General features: G+C 39.6%; 1 protein-coding gene across 2 annotated transcripts in view; it reads left to right on the forward strand.

Moving 5' to 3' along the window:
* Positions 1-10,404, forward strand: part of fras1 (Fraser extracellular matrix complex subunit 1) — a 465,328-nt gene extending 454,924 nt beyond the window's left edge. For both annotated transcript variants that reach the window (XM_072591717.1, XM_072591723.1), the window contains 2 exons: positions 347-493; positions 8,699-10,404. In XM_072591717.1, the coding sequence (XP_072447818.1) occupies positions 347-493; positions 8,699-9,271 (720 nt within the window). In that variant the 3' untranslated portion in view covers positions 9,272-10,404. The remainder of the gene's footprint in view (positions 1-346; positions 494-8,698) is intronic.
* Positions 10,405-17,228: the final 6,824 nt, after the last annotated feature.

Consider the following 17,228-nt stretch of genomic DNA (forward strand, 5'->3'; position numbering starts at 1 on the left):
TATTAAGTTCTCTATAGACCCGGAATATTGGTTCCACAGGCAAAGAGGACTATCTACCCAGTAAGTTTGGTAATAAGACTCTAATCCTATTCTAGTCTTCTATTCTGTCTGCCAGTTTGTTTTGTATTTCCAATGCTATCTGTGTATTATAAACTGGCTCTTAAATAGCTTTGATGTGCAACCCAGTATTGAACTCTAACTTGTGCAATTCAAAAGATTCATCCTGATTACCAATTATTTGGTAATGATTATTCAGTCTTAGAACAGGCAGTGCTTGCCTAATATAGAGTGCTTCGGAAATGTTAGACTTGGTTGAATATTAACTTTTTTTTTGCTCTTTTTAAAGGACCGCAACCAACCAGAAGTAACTGACCAGTATTTTCATGATGTACCCTTCGATGCTCAGTTTGCATCTGATGCACCAGAGTTTCTCACAATGAGGGATGTGCCCGGAGTGGATGGTTTCACTATGAAGGTTGATGCTTTATACAAGGTTTGTCTGCTTGTTTAATTTACATTATTAGGGGCATTACATTGGCACTTTCCTGTTGCATAAAGATGGCTGTCCAATTTGTTTCATATGGAACAGCCCTGAGATTGTCCCTTTTTGCAGTATTTAGCCTGAGAACAATTCAAATGAAAGGAAGCAATGACTTGGATTGGACATTTTTTTTAATTAAGAAGTACATTTTACAACTTGCGCCAAGATGCACATCAGCATTAAAACCTTTAACAATACACAGCAGTGATGTGTGTAATCAGGATGAAAACTTCCTGATCCTGCACAGCAGAGCTCTAAGGTAAGGTGGGAGAAATAAGTTGTTGGGTCTGTGACCTGACACATCCCGCTCTCCGAGTGATCTTGCCAGAGTCTGGTCATCACCAGCAATAGCTAGTGTTCCCACCCGGCTACCTGCTCTCAGAAACTAGCGGCAGCAGGAGGCAGCTGCCCAAGGCGTCTCTAAGGCCTCCTATGCTTACTCCCAACAAACACAGCAGGAACCAGTGGGTTACAGTTGTGGCTGCAGGCTGCTCTATGGACTGATTTCCTCTCCACAAAAGAGGCTTGGCAGCTGCGGGTACAGCTTCTTAAAAAGGTTGAAAGGACCTCAGAGGGCACCACGAGATGGAGGCATCATTTTGTTTCCTTCTGACAGTCCCTACGTTCACTTCAGCTGGTAGGGCTGCCATCTTGTCATGGTAATAGGCTGGCTAAAAGGACCTGAAGCTGCCATCTTTAATTAGCAGTCCTAGAGGCAGCCTTTTCACTGGAGAGGAGGATTGATGGAAATTGTCTTATCTTAGGGTTGTCCTGAAAGGAGACAAGATTCTGCCCATAGTAGAGTTTAAAATGTCACACTACACTAAGTAACAAACATATTTTCTGCTTCTGTTAATATTTAAGTGGCTGCAGCAGAGAATGTCCTGTCTAATCTACTCTTCACTGATTGCAGTGTACTGAGAACATTATGAGGCACAAATTGTGCCAAGACTCTGTTAAATTTCTGGCATAAATGAAAGACAAAGACCCAGTTCAGTACAGAACTCAACCATTAAATATTAAGTATTATGACTTAAAGAGGCCATATGAAACTTATTGTTTGAATTTTGACAAATACCCAATCGGAGCAGGAGAAAAACCCATTGACCGCTGGTGTCTGTTCTGCCATTTGAAAATATTCCAATTGATCTGATAGTGGCCTGAACTCTCTTTTTTCATGTCTACTCCCACTTCCACCCTCCAATACTATTCAATTCTTTTGTTAGTCAAGAACCTGTCGACCACAACTGAAGTGTGCACCCTACCAACCCTGTGCTCTGGTGAATAGAGTTTCACAGATTCATGACTCTCAGAGAAATATTTCTCCTCATCTTCACCCTAAATGGGAGGTCTTTTGTTTTTTAAAATAGTGTTCCCTACATCCAGTTTCTTAACTGAGGGGAAATATGATGATAAATGACTATTGGGTACCACTCCCTCAGCCACTGTTTTCCATATCAGATTATTTGTCAGTTAACTGGACAACTCTATACTGGAGAACTGCAGTTGACATCAAGTTAGGGAGCATCTGCTATACATGCATTGATAAGGCTTAAAACCAATGGAGTGTTGGAACATTTATAATCAATCTGACATTGTGAATTCACATAGAAAGGAAAGCACCAAGAGCCTGATCCCAGAATCTCTACAGTGTGGAAGGCCATTTGGCCCATCAAATCCACAACGACCCTTCAAAGAGCATCCCCGTAACCCACATTTCCCATGGCTAATCCACCCACCTTGCAAATCCTGGGTCACAATGGGCAATTTAGCCCGGCTAATCCACATTCCTGTACATCTTTGGACTTTAGATTAGGTTAGATTCCCTACAATATGGAAATAGGCCCTTCGGCCCACCAGGTCCACACTGACCTTCCAAAGAGTAACCCACCCAGATCCATTCCCCTATGCTATATTTACCCCTGACTAATATACACCTAACACTATGGGGAATTCACCTGACCTGCACATCTTTGGACTGTGAGACGAAACCGGAGCACCCAGAGGAAACCCACGTAGACATGGGGAGAATGTGCAAACTCCATAGCCAATCATCTGAGGTGGGAATTGAACCCAGGTCTGTGAGGCAGCAGTGCTAAACACTGAGCCACCGTGCCACTGCAGACTGTGAAAAGAGATCAGAGCATCAGGAGGAAATCCGCTCAGATACAGGGAATGTGTGCAAACACAGACAGTCACCTGAAGTTGGAATCAAATCCTGGTCACTGGCACCATGAGGCAGCAGTGCTAACCACTAAGCTAGTGTGCCAAGCCTGATGTTTACATATTACTTCTCAGATTAATTGCTTTACTTCCTAACTCATTCTGCCAAATTTACTCAACCATTTTATCTTGGTGAGAAATACAGTTTGTAAAATTGATAGAAAATATTGAATCCACCTTGATATAATTCATTGTTTTTTTAGGTGAAATACTTAATCATCTCTTAACCAAGGTTATATTGTCCTTGACGTGGCTCTCGTTAATTTATTCTATATTGCTGGAACCTTGGACCTTGTGAGAACAGGACATAAGAGCTAGGAGCAGGATAGGCAATTCAGACCCTTGAGCCTGTTCTGCTGTTTAATACAATAACAGCTGATCTCAGCTTGGCCTCAACTCCACTTTTCTGCCCACTCTCCATAACCTTTCAACCCATCAATCCAACTAATCAAAAGTCTCCTCCTTAAGTTTACTCAATATCCCAACATCCACTGAACTCTGGAAGTGAATTGTCCAGTGAGAGAAGTGATTTCTATTGATCTCGGTTTTAAATCTGTTACTCCTTTTCCAAAAACTATGACCATTTGCTCTGGATTGCCCTGCATGAGAAAACATCCATCCTGCATCTACTTTATCAATGTCTATGCATCTTAAATGCTTAAAATAAATCATCTTTTCATGCTCTAAACTTTAGAGAGTTCACATTTGCAAAAATTGCAGCCAAAGAACTCCTGGCAAGTTGTTATAGTATTATTTGAAGATTACAAAACCTGCTGTCATTGTACAATTGTGGGGGAGTGTTGATCAAGCCTCCATCTGTTAGGAGTATGGTTTAGACTATAAGATATAGGAGCAAAAATTAGGCCATTCAACCTATCGAGTCTACTCCGCCATTCAACCATGGCTGATAAGTTTCTCAATCCCATTCTCCTGTTTTCTCCCTGTATCCCTGGGTCCCCTTGACAGTCAAGAACTTATCTATCTCTGTCTTAAATATACTCAATGACCTGACCTTCACAGCCTTCTGTGGCAGTGAATTCCATAGATTCACCACTCTCTGGCTGAAGACATTCCTCCTTATCTCTTTTTAAAAGGTCTTCCCTTTACTCTAAGGCTGTGCCCTTGGGTCTTAGTCTCTCCTTAGCAATGGAAACAGCTTCCCCACATCCACTCTGTCTAGGTCTTCGGTATTCTGTAAGTTTCAATTAGATTCCCCCCAGTGCCCCCATCCTTCTAAACTCCATTGAGTATCGACCCAGAGTCCTCAAATGGTCCTCATATATTAAGCTGTTCATCATGGGACCATTCTTGTGAATCTGCTCCGAACACGGTCCAAGGCCAATACACCCTTCCTGAGATATGTGACGCAAAACTGCACACATAAGTCCAAATGTGGCCTGACTGGAGCCTTGTCGAAAAGTGTGGTGCTGGAAAAACACAGCTGGTCAGGCAGCATCCAAGGAGGATGAGAGTTGACGATTTGAGCATAAGTTCTTCATTCCTGATGAATTATTCCTTATGCTCGAAACGTTGACTCTCCTGCTCATTGGATGCTGCCTGACCGGCTGTGCTTTTCCAACACCACACATTTCAACTCTGTTCTCCAGCCTCAGCAATTCCTTCTCCTGACCAGAGCCTTATACACCCTCAGAAGTACATCACTGCTTTTGTATTCAAGTTCTGTCAAAATAAATGCCATCATTACATTTGTCTTCCTAACTACTGACTCAACCTGCAAGTTTACCTTGAGAGAATTCTGAACTAGAACTCCCAAGTCTCTTCGCATTTCAGATTTCTGAATTTTCTCCCCATTTAAAAAATAGTCTCTATTCTTCCTACCAAAGTGCATGACCTCACACTTTCCCACATTGTACTCCATCTGCCACTTCCTCAAAGAATTCTAGCAGATTTGTCAGGCATGACCATGATGAAACCATATGCCCTATTTTACCATACACTTTCAACTATACAGAAATCTCATCTTTCACGATGGAGTCCAGGATCTTACGCAGGACTGAGGTTAGGCTAATTGGTCTGTAAAGTCCGTCTTCTGTCTTATGCCCTTTTTAAACAGAGGTGTCACGTAATGATTTTCCAGTGCTCTGGGATCCTCCATGATTCTAGTGACTCCTGAAAGATTACTACTAATGTCTCCACTATCTCTTCAACTCTCTCCCTTATAATTTTGGGATGCATTCCATCTAGTCCAGGTGGTTTATCCATCTTCAGCCATTCAGTTTTTCTCGCACCTTCTCCTTGGTGGTGGCCACAAAACTGAGCTCTGCCCCCTCACTCTCTTGATTTTTTTTGGGAAATTACTTGTGTCTTCAACTGTGAAGACTGAGGTGAAGTAATTATTCAGTTCCTCGGCCATTTCTTTGTTCTCTGCTACTATCTCTCCTGCATCATTTTCCAGTGGTCCAATGTCCACTGTTGCCTCTCTTTTACCCATTATTTATCTAAAGAAACTCTTATAGTCTTCCTTTACTAGCTTAGCCTCATATTTAATCTTCTCCCTCTTTATTTCATTCTTGTTGCTCTCAGTTGGTCTTTGTAAGCTTCCCAAATCTCTGGTTCACTACTTTATATGCCTTCTCTTTTGCTTTTATACTATCATTGACTTGCCTAGTCAGCCATGGTTGCCTCATCCTCCCTATACCATGCTATGTTTTCCTCAGGGTGAATCTCTGCTGTGTCCCCTGAATTACTCCCAGAAAGCCCTGCCATTGGCGTTCCACTGTCTTTCTTGCTCGGCTCTTTGCCCAGTCAATTCTACCCAGCTCCTCCCTCATGCCTCTGTAGTTGCCTTTATTCAGCTGAAATATTGTTACCTCTGGTTCTGTCTTCTCTCTCTCAAACTGCAAAGTAAATTTGATCATGTTATGATCACTGCATCGTAAGAGTTCCTTTACCATAAGCTCCCTTATCAAGTTGCACAACACTAAATCTCGAATTGCCTGTTCCCTAGTGGCCTCCATCACGAGCTGCTGCAAAAAGCCAACTTGTAGACATTCCACAAACCACTACCAACCTGATTTTCCCAGTCCACCTGCATATTGAAATCCTCCATGATCACTGTAACTTTGTATTTCCTACATGTCTTTTCTATCTCCTGGTGTAACTTGCGCCCCAGCTCCTGACTACTGTTTGGAGGCACATACATATCTCCAATTATGCTTTTATTACCTTTGTGGTTCCTTAGTTCAACTCACACAGATTCTACACCATCTGATCTAAATTTATTTCTTGCTAATAAAGCAATCCCATCCCCTCTTTCCACCTGCCTATCTTTTTGAAAGGATCTATATCCTTGAATATTTCCAATCCAGATCCTCTTGCAGTCACGTCTCCATGATGCCCACCTTGTCATACTAAGCTAATTTATCCTATTCCTTCCAAGCATTAAGACATAACACCTTGAGTCTTGTATTGATTGTCCCTCTTCTCAATATCATTCATTTGTCCAGTGAGCTTGAAGTTTGATTGCTAAAGCTTTCCAGATACTCTGTCCTATTTGTGTCTGTGTTAGAGATTTTAATGACCTCTCCCAAGTTCTGCACTCTTATCTTTTAATTGGAGTTCTCTAAATTCCCCTATAACTGAACCCCCACCCCATTTAGTTTAAAGCCCTGTCTCCAGCCCTAGTTATGCGATTCTCTAGGACTCAGATCCCAGCACAGTTCACATGAGGAGCATCCCATTGGGACAGATCCCTTCTTCTCCAGTACTGGTGCCAGTGTCCCATGGATTTGAATCCATTTCTCCCACACCAATCTTTGAGCCACACATTTACCTACTTAATTTTATTGACCCTGTGCCAATTAGCTCATGGCTCAGGTAGTAATCCAACGATTATTACCTTTTTTTGTTCTGCTTTTTAATTTAGCTCCTAGCTGTTTATACTTCCTTAGCAGAAATTCTGCCCTAGTTTTATCTGTGTCTTTGGTACCTATGTGGACCACAACCACTGCATGTTTATCCTCCCACTCCAAGTTCCTCTGCAGCCCAGAAGAGATATCCCAAACCCAAGCACCAGGCAGGCAGCACAACCTCCAAGACTCTTGATCATGGTCACAGCGAACATTATCTATGCCCCTAACTATACTAACCCAATTACAACAATCTCTCCCCACTTGAACCAAGGTGCTATGGTCAGTCGGCTCATCCTCCCTGCAATCTCCATCTCCATCCACATAGGGAGCAATACTCTTGAACCTGTGGGACAAGGATAAGGGCTGAGCCTCCTGCAACTCCACCATTGGACCCCTTGACCGTTTCACTCAGCCACAATCTGTTGTTCATGACCACTTGCCAAATTTGTTAGCTATTCTAATGGATGTGATTGTCTCCTGAAACACAGCATCCAGGTAACTATCCCCATCCCTGATGTGTCGCAATGTTTGAAGCTCAGACTCCCAACTCAACATTTATTGCAGCAACAAACATTTATTGCAGATATGATCACTGGGAACCACAGTGACGTCCACCAGCTCCCACATCACACAGAAATAACACATCATCTGACCCTCCATTCTTATTTTATTTAATTAGTTTTGAATTTGTGTTTATTTTAACTGTTTTTATACTTCTGCTTATGCAATTTGTAATCAATAAATTAGCAAGATTCAATTTAGCACAGATTCCAATTTAGCAGGCCCTTATTAGCCAATCAATAATCACAGCCCTCCTGTGACATCACCTTTCAGTTTTCCATTCAGATTCAGCAACAGAATCACCCACCTTCCCAGAATGCTCTTCACTCAGCCCCTCTCCCAAAGTAAAAGTAAAGACCCCAAGTTCACGCGGTAAGTTTATATACCACTTACTTTCCTAGTCTGCTCTCCGCTTGGCTCCGCTCCTGAAGATGTAGCCATAGATCCAGACAGTACCGTAGTATTAATCTCACAGTTCCAAATACCACCATGACAGTGGGTGCAGTTTAAATTTAATTAACCTATGTGGCATTGAAAGCTAGTCTCAATGATAGAGTCATTGAGTTGTACAGACCCTTCGGTCCAATAAAACCATCATTGAATACTATAATGCCCTTTAGCGAATGAAATCAGCCATCCTAACTTGCTTTGATCTCCATATGACTCCAGACCAACAGGAATAAGGTTGACTTCTAACAGCTTTATGAAATGCCCTAGCAAACCAATCCATTCAAGAGCAATAGGGTGTGTTGCCACTGACACCAACATCCCATAAAGGAACAAAAGGGAGAAAAGAGATTGAGAGATGATCCTATTGAAATAGATGTAATCCTAGTTGGGGCGATTCACAGGGTGGATGCTTTTCCTGTGGTAGGAACTAGAACTAGGGGACACTGTTTGAAAATAATGAGTCTCCTATGTAAGATGGAGATGTGATTCTATTTTACTCTAATGGTCATTAGTTTCTGGAATAGACTTCCCTAGGAAGCAGAGGAGACAAAGTTATTGAATATGTTTAAGGTTGAGTTAAATAAATTCTTAAATGGCAAACAAATCAATAGACACTAATTAGAGGCCACAATCAGATCAACTATGACATAAGCTTGCTTTTTGCCACTAGGTAATGTCAAATGTTATTCCTGCTCCTAATTCCGATGTTTGTAAAACAAAACTGTTTATTCAGAATTGTGTCAAGCTTTTTTGAGTATTGTTGCACTCATACAGACAAGTGGGGTTTACTCTGATTTGTGCCCTCTAGATCATGCATATGCTTTGGGAAGTCATGAAGTGAGATAACTTCCTGCAGTATTCCTGCTGTTGTAGCACTATATTTGTACAGGGGTATGGATAAGTCTCAGAGTGTTGATGGAATGGGAATCAGCAATGGCAGTGTTATTGAATATCTAATGGATATGGTTAGCGTCTCACTTGATAAAGATTGACATTGCCAGGTCTTGGTTATATGTTTTCTATTACTATATGACTTTGTTACTTCTTTTAGGTTGAAGCTGGCCATCAGTGGTATTTACAAGTCATTTACATTATTGGTCCAGAATCCCTTTCTGGACCACGGGTTCAACGTTCACTTAACTATCGATTCTCACGTCGAAGGCGAGACCTGGTGGACAAGAATGGCAAGTTAACACTTGATGACTCTTTGATTTATGACAATGAGAATGATCAGGTCAAGAATGGCACAAACATGAAGAACTTGAGGCTGGAGTCTGAGGCTGTGGCATTGACCTCACACAAAGAGGCATCAATTGGAGGTGCTGTTGCTGCTATCATGCTGCTACTTCTGTTTCTCATTACTGCTTGTTTTTTAGCAAGAAAATGTAAACATAAGAAATTACCCAAGGAGATTCCAGAGGAATATCCACTGAACACAAAAGTTGAAATTTGCAACAAAGCACTGAATAGATTGGAAAAGAACTTAAATGGCAAGCACTGCACAGAGAAGAATATCAACATATTAAATAAAAATGATATCATTCGGGTAAAGGGTGTCAAGGTTAAACAGGTAAACCTCAATGTTAAGCTTCAGAATAATTTGCAAGATGGTACAGAGGTTTGATGATTGACATTTTATTACAAAATGTCATTCTTTTGTGGTGGGACGTGGGGGAAGAAAGAGAACAACCTTGAAAAAAAAAATTGTAAACAAAGGGAATATGGTCTGAGTGGTCATGATTGTGTGTGTGATTCTTTTGCAATTGAGCTACCTCATTCTTATATACACATGTACCACATTAACACAGTACTCATTAAACCTGGTGCATATCTGTTCTTGAACTCTTTTGAAAATTAGATGCCTTTGGGAAATTCTTTTTTGTCTGCTCATAATCTCAATACTTTTCTGATGGTAGCTCAAGGATTGTGCATGCTTTTAAATATTGAAAGTTTCTTTTTTCATAGCTGGGCTAGATGATAATCTGAATTGTCTAAAAATACCTGTAAATGATCAAACCACTTAATATTTCACTCTTGTTATACTGCTTTGTTTCCAGCCATGTATTCGTGTTCATGTAAAAGTTTGTTTTTAACTGGATATGGTGTGTAAATATCCTTTAAGTGCAATTCCAGTTTAGAGGCAAAGTTCACCCAGGCTTATAACCAATCATTCAGAAACACACAAGATGATTTTCATTTTCATTGGCTTTGTTAAAACTTGAAGAAAATTTTTTTTCAATTATCATTTTTTATACTTGTGGTAAATTGAACAGACTGAAAGGTATTGTTAAATATTTGGACATCAGCATCCCCAGTGTAATCAAAGTTTGTGTTTTATTTTGGACAAATACTATTTTATGTACTGTATTATCTATTGTTGGGTTTTGTATCCTCTGTATGGAGTAGTGCAGTCAAACTTCAGGGTTTATGTTTAACTGCTTAATGGAACTGTGAGACAAACCATATTTGGATTGCATTATTACTGTACTGTATTCACATGAGGATCCCAGCAATGCTGCTGGTGGAAGCCATTAGCACATCTACTTCAATTAAACTATTATATACCTGTGAGTAACAAAAATGCTGTCCCATTTCTTTTTTTAGTAAGGATCAGCCCACTCAGTGAGCACTTATCCATGTTGTTAACTGAGTGATCGAGTTGTAGTGTTCAAGGTTTATCATTGCATTGGTGATGAGAAAACTGACTACTACATGACACATCACAATGTTTCAACTAATAAAGAACATTCTATTTAATGTCACTGAATCCTGTCTTTATTGTTATAGTTCTTCTCCCTTTTTATATTTTAATTAAAGCATTTTAACTAAAATATATATAGAGAACAAACTTAAAATATCATCTTGATGCTGAAGGGCTTGAAAGGGGCTACGTGAATGCAGGTTTCTTTTCTTTGCATGACAGACAGAGGCTAATTTTAAAAAAGACATAAAATCACTGCAATGATGAAAACAAAAATAGAGTTTTACTTTTGCCATCAGGCACTAATCTGAATGTTGAGGATCAGCTGTTCTGCACCCCACCTAAACAGCCTTTGTATTAGTTTAAAATGGGTGACGTGGAAACATGGAGGATGTCTCTGCATCTGTTGGTGAAAGTTAAAATTAACCAAAATACAAATAATGATTTCAAAATATAACCACATTTATTCATCTTTAATGCAACTTCTGAAAATCATAATAGGTAGCAGTGCTATAGAATATTCCTTAAATCGCTACATGAAAGTCACAGATGTTATATTTTCAGCATGTCTTTGCAGACAGTGCTGCAATGATGATAACTGTCAATCTGAATTAATTATTTGTAAAATTTTCTGTGCCATTAAAATGTCAAAATGGAAATGTAAATCCACTAATCCCACACAATAGGCAGTCACACTCAAAGAACATAATATTTATTCATAGGGAAGCAACATGAACATTAGCTCTCTGATCTGACAATGGCTCCCTCCTGGGACAATGGAATGGGGTAAATTTATTAAACAGTTTGTTTGTGTTAATGCAAATATTGGAAAAAATATCATCCACAATATTATTTTAAAAAGCTTCATTTATGGTGCTTATCAAATTCTGTTCATTTCTAAGAGAGAGTCCTATATTTTCTAGAAATTGAAGTGGTTACTTGATAGAATGGGCTATGTCAGGCACTTAAGACTGGGACTTACAAATTTTCCTTAAAGCCGAGCAGGAGTAGTCTTCAAATGGAAACCGTGCCTATCACACTGGAAAATATTTTAAAGATTTTATGGAAGTTAATAAAAAAGTAACTTGGATAAAAGACCCTAAATAATGACAGGTTCCTCCATTTGTTCAGTGTGGTTTTACTGGGTGTAGAAATTGAGCATTGCAAAAATATGTCCCTTAAATTTCATGTAATAGGAAATGTTACCCAACTTTGGTAGATTTTTTTTTCTAAAATCCCACAAAGCCAGACAACATTTTGATCTTCGAACTATTGTGCCATCCAGTACATTGGCAGCCTTCCACAAACTGTCATGCGAGGTATGAAACAGAAGCAGGCACTTCCCCAAAGGGGAAGTTGTTCCAAGCCATCTGTTTATTCCTCCTTGCAGCTAGTTTATTAAGTGGATTTTACATCAAGTTGCTCTCTGCCCATTACTATAAGATCATCAAGAATGAGAGAGGATGTAGGAAGCAAATATAGAATCACAGACTCCCTACAGTGTGGATACAGGCCATTTGGCCCAACAAGTCCACACCATTCCTCCAAAGAGTAACCCACCCAGACCCATTCCCCTAAATAATGCACCTAACCTACACATCCCTGAACATTTTGGCCAATTCACCTGACTTGCACATCTTTGGATTGTGGGAGGAAACCAGAGCACGTGGGAAAGGTGAGGTGGGGTGCCCACACAGAGGATGTGCAAACACAGACAGACAGTCACCTGCCACTGGAATCGAACCTGGGTTCCTGGTGCTGTGAGGCAGCAGTACTAACCACAGCCACCCCAAATCATCACAGAATTGTTACTTTGGGTGGAGGGCCAGTTAAGTTGACCAGATGTCTGGTAAGCGAAGAAGCTAACAGCACAAGTTCAGTTCCCATTCTGACTGAGGTCACTATAAGGATCCCATCATCTTAAGCTCACCCCTTGCCTAAGGCATAGTGACACTCAGCTTAAACCACCATCAGTCATGTCTCTCTGATGACAAAGTAGCTCTATGGTCCTCTGGGAGAATGGCGACTTTACATTAGAAGCTATTCAGTCCATTGTGTCTATGCTAACTCTTGACAAGCAATTTACCCTAATTCCATTCCACCCTCTGCCCCGCCTTGATAATGGCCCAGCTCTCTATTTCAAATCTATTGCAACTCAATCTACCTCCCTTACACTGTGATGTATAACAATAGTTGCTACCAATGGATGTATTACTTTCCAGACCTGAAACATACACTGCATGAAAGATTTTTCCCATGTTGTTGTTGTTGATCACCTTCACTTTCAGTCCTTCCACCCATAGGAACAGTATTCCCTTGTCAATGCTGTCCCTTGTGTTTTAAATTGAGGTATCAAATCTCCTTTTATGCAACTTCTTTAATATCTTCACATCCTTTTGAAAGTGTTATGCCCAAAAATGAACATTGTGCCAGTTGAGACTGAGTCAATGTTTTTGTATGCAGGCTTAACACCGTTTCCTTGCACTTGTAGTTTATGGAGTTCAGGATCCCATATATATTATCAATTCTACCAACCTACCCTGCAACCTTCAAATGATCTGTGCATACATGCTTTCAGTTTCTTCTGCTCTAAAATTGTACCCTTTATTTTATACAAAATGTCCCATAAAACAGTTCTAGAATTTTCCTATTCCCTTATTGTATCTCCAGTGGAGTCATGATATCAGAGGTAATATATTTGCATGGATGTATAATAGGTGGGAAACAGCAAGTGGTGATAAGGAGTTCTCTTTTACGTAAAAGAACTTGATTAGCTGGTTGCCTGGAAATGACAAAACACATTCGAATTAAGCCAATGAGTTTAAATTATACCCCCAAAAAAGTAAGAGAACTGCCAAGCCAATGACATCTGCAGAGAAAATAGCTCTTTAAAAAAGGTATCTTTATCAATCAGTAACCTGTGAAGCAGGATCCCCAAGGAGGAAAGAAGACCAAAATACCGAGAAGAATGAAAGCTGCCTGGTTGAGAGAAGACCTTTTGTTCTGTAAATCATAATCAGGAGTGTTATCAGACTAGTATCATAGAAGGGAAGGTAAAAGATAGCTTAGAGTAAGGATTTGTAAATTAGGTGTTAGTTAATTATTCTCTTCTACTTTAAGAAATAAATTTGTTAATTTTTACCTTAAATAGTTCTTGGCCACTTGAATATTATTTACAGATTACTGCACGAGATAAATCTTTACTGTGTTGCTGGTTTTAAATTAAGCAGGAGGGTTTACCCCGTGTCGTAACAAGATGAGCCATGATTCCTACTGAATGCAGAGCAGGCTGAAGAAGGGGCCTACTCTAGTTCCAATTTTTTTTCTGGTGTTTTGAACTACTGATCAAAACAGCTGGGGATTTGGTGTCGGGACATCATTATGATTCTAGGTCTGCTTTACCAACCCCTCCCCATTTCTACAATGGCAGTTAAAAAGCAAGGCTTCATTTAGAGAGCAAGAGATTCTATTTGTCCATCAAGTCAAATGATAGAAGTTTAATATTAAAGGTAGACTGGAAAAATAGTGAATGGGGACTGCATGCATAAGTAAAATGGAGTACAAAATATGTAGGCAGTGTGGATTAGTTTGTTCAAATGCTAGCTAACTAAAATGTGGTGCAGAATGACATCAATAGAACAAGTTCAATGCCACTGCTGGCTGGGGATGTTCATGTCTAGCTTACACAATAGTGTCCCCAGGTTATCGACTCTAAGTGCCAGGCATGCTTATGTTCCTTTGTGGTTTGTGTCTGATTATCTTAGATGCAATGTATTATAAAAGAAGAATTAACAACCTGTTCAAATATACATTATAAAAAGAAAAATACTTAAGTCTGAATTAATTTGTCTTTATATTTGTGGTGGTTAGAAGTATAGCATTCCACCTTTCACAGGAATTGCAAGAACTCCTTAATTGAAACAAATTTTCTTCAAAACATTTTTAAAGTTGGATTTCAAAAATACTTAGCAATACGACATTCAAATATAACAACAGTTCCATTTACCCACAAGGCAGGAATCTGAATATATTATGCAATTGTGGAACTCAATGAATGTTTCTCAGCTCAATCAGCAAGGGACTCATTTTGTCTAATTAAAAAGGTGCAAAATCTCATGCACAAGCTCCCAATTAAAGTAGTCTACCAATTAAAGACCGGTGATCAATGCACAATTATTCCTTCAGATTACAGAAACACCTATTTACATTGGCATGGTAATTATTGATTTAAATTAGTAAAACAATTTTAGATGTAATGCATGCTACACTTTTATACAAATGATAGTTATATTGTACATAATTTGACACAAACTCAGCCATCACACCACAATAGATCAGGCCGGAGCACTGCAGTTCTGCTACATCCAGTCATGAATGGGAGCAGACAATTAAATGACAAATCTTAATGAAGAAGCCAACCCAAGGAAAACAAGTGTGACAACATTTGCACCCATCCCCCAGAACAGCAAATGAATGATCCATCTCTACGTTATCAGAAGGTACCCATGAGAGATGCCAGTCTTCAGCCAATTTAATTCATATCAAGAAACAATTGAGTACACTGGATGTAGCAAATATTGTGGCTGTGACAACACTGGCCACAGTGATGAAGACCTGTGCCCCAGAACAAGCCATGGGGCCTAATGTAATGTAGACATTTACCCAGTCAGGATAATGTCAGGGATGGGGAGAAGAGGAAAATTTCTTCCCTGATCACACCTAGCATACATGATGATTATTAGACAGTTGTTAGATGCCAACATCCATTACTTGCACAAATATAAATAATTGAGGAAAAGGAAAACAGATTTGTTCAGGGGAAATTGTATTAATTAATTTTCTTGAGTTTTTCATGAAGTAATAGAGTGCCTCACCAACAAAGTCAATATCTGATTAACAGAAGGGACACAGATAGTGGCAGAATGTATACAAAGTTAACTGAGGAAGAGGAAGTTAAGTGTACTGGTGAATAATTGCTTTTCAGACTGGAGAGTAGTGTGGTTCTCTAGGGTTGGTACTTGGACCACTGCTTTTCTTGATGTATATCAATGACTCTAGATTTGGGTGTACAGATCACAATTTCAAAGTTTTTAGATGACTTGTGAAATTTGAGAAGGAAAGTGATAAATTCAAGTGGACATGGGCGTATGGTGGAATGGAAAGATGAAACGATGCAGTGAAGTAATTCATTTTGATATAAAGAATTATGAAAGGCAACACTTTTAAACATTATATAGGAACGGAGACCTCAGGGTATGTGTGTGCATCAGTGAAGGTTTTGGAGAGACTGAGAAAGTAATTTTTGAAGAAGAGATTTACAGGATTCTGGACATTATAAATGAAGACATAGGAAGTTAGTGAACCCTTATAAAAATGCTGTTTTGACCTCAGTTAGGTTAGTGTGTCTAATTCTGGCATATCTGAAAGAAAGAACGTGAAAGCTGTAGAGAAGGTGCAGAAAATTTTATAGGAGTAGTGCCACAGATGAGGGATGTCAGTTACATCAACAGTTTGCAGAAGTTGGTGATGTTCTCTTTAGAAAAGAAAACGTTGAGAGGAGATTCAATGGAAGGGTTAAAAATCATCAAGGGCCTGTGGTAGACAAGTAGATAGATTGAAACTGTTCACACTGGCAGAAGAGTCAAGACCAAGAGGATATACATTTAATGTGATTGAGAAAGGAATCAAAAGGGAGCATGAAGGAAAACTTCTTGATGCACAAGTGGTTAGGATCTGGAATCCACAGCCTGAGGGGGAAAATCAACCATGGCTATCAAAAACGAATCTGATAAACACATGGGGGAAAATAACTATTGTGCTATGGAGAAATGGAAGGGCTGGCACTAACAGAAGATCCCTACAGAGACCAAGCACAGGTTTGATAGGCCAAAATGTGCTGTAACCATTCTGCAAGACTTTGCTGCTAGAACTTTGCTACATGTGTTTCTCAGGAAACATTTATTGGCCCAGCTAGCTTTATTTTCTTCATTAAATGACATTCCCTCCACTATAAAATCAAATGCTGATGATTGGATAATGTTCAGTTCCATTTGCGAATCTCCAGTTGGTAAAGGTCTGTGCCCACATCAGCGAGATCTTGGCAATATAACAGGGCTGGATTGATAAGCGGTAAGTAACATTCACACTGCATGAATGCAGGCACTGATCATCTTTGACATCTTTCTCATCAAAGCTGACCATCAAACATCTTAGGGTCCCCATTGATTAAACACAACTGAAATTTTACAGGAGTACGGAGATTACAAAAACAGGGTGGGTACTTCATGATGAGTAACCCAACTCCTTACTCCCAAAAAAGCCCATCAATCACCTCCAAACTGCAACTAATGAGTACGATGGAATAATTTCCACTTGACTGGATGGGTGTAGTTTTAACAACACCTATAGAAGCTTAAATCCATTCAGAAAAATGGCCTGTTTGATTGACACACCATCCACAAATTGAGTCCCTCCATCACTGGTGTACTGTGGCAGCAGTATGTCTCCTCTACAAACTCTGCAACAACTTACCCTGGCTAATTCAAGAGCAACTTTCAAATCCAAGTCCTTATTCACCTAGAAGGTGAAGAGCTGCTGGAGTAATTGGAATATCACTTGTCTTGAAGTTTATCCTCAAGCCACATATTATCTTGACTTGTACTATTTCTTCATACTTGCTGGATCAAAATCCTCCTCTGAGCGCACTGTGGTGAACTTCAACTACTGAAACTGATGTTGTGTGAGAGAATGATTCACCAGAAACTTCAAGGGTAGTTAGTGATGAGAAACAAATGCTAGCCTTTCCAGCAATGCTAAAACCTTATGAAATAATGAAAAACATAAGTAATGGTGTTATAAAATGAATATATAATCATTGATA

Source organism: Chiloscyllium punctatum, chromosome 1, assembly GCF_047496795.1.
Source record: "Chiloscyllium punctatum isolate Juve2018m chromosome 1, sChiPun1.3, whole genome shotgun sequence".
Lineage (NCBI taxonomy): Eukaryota > Metazoa > Chordata > Chondrichthyes > Orectolobiformes > Hemiscylliidae > Chiloscyllium > Chiloscyllium punctatum.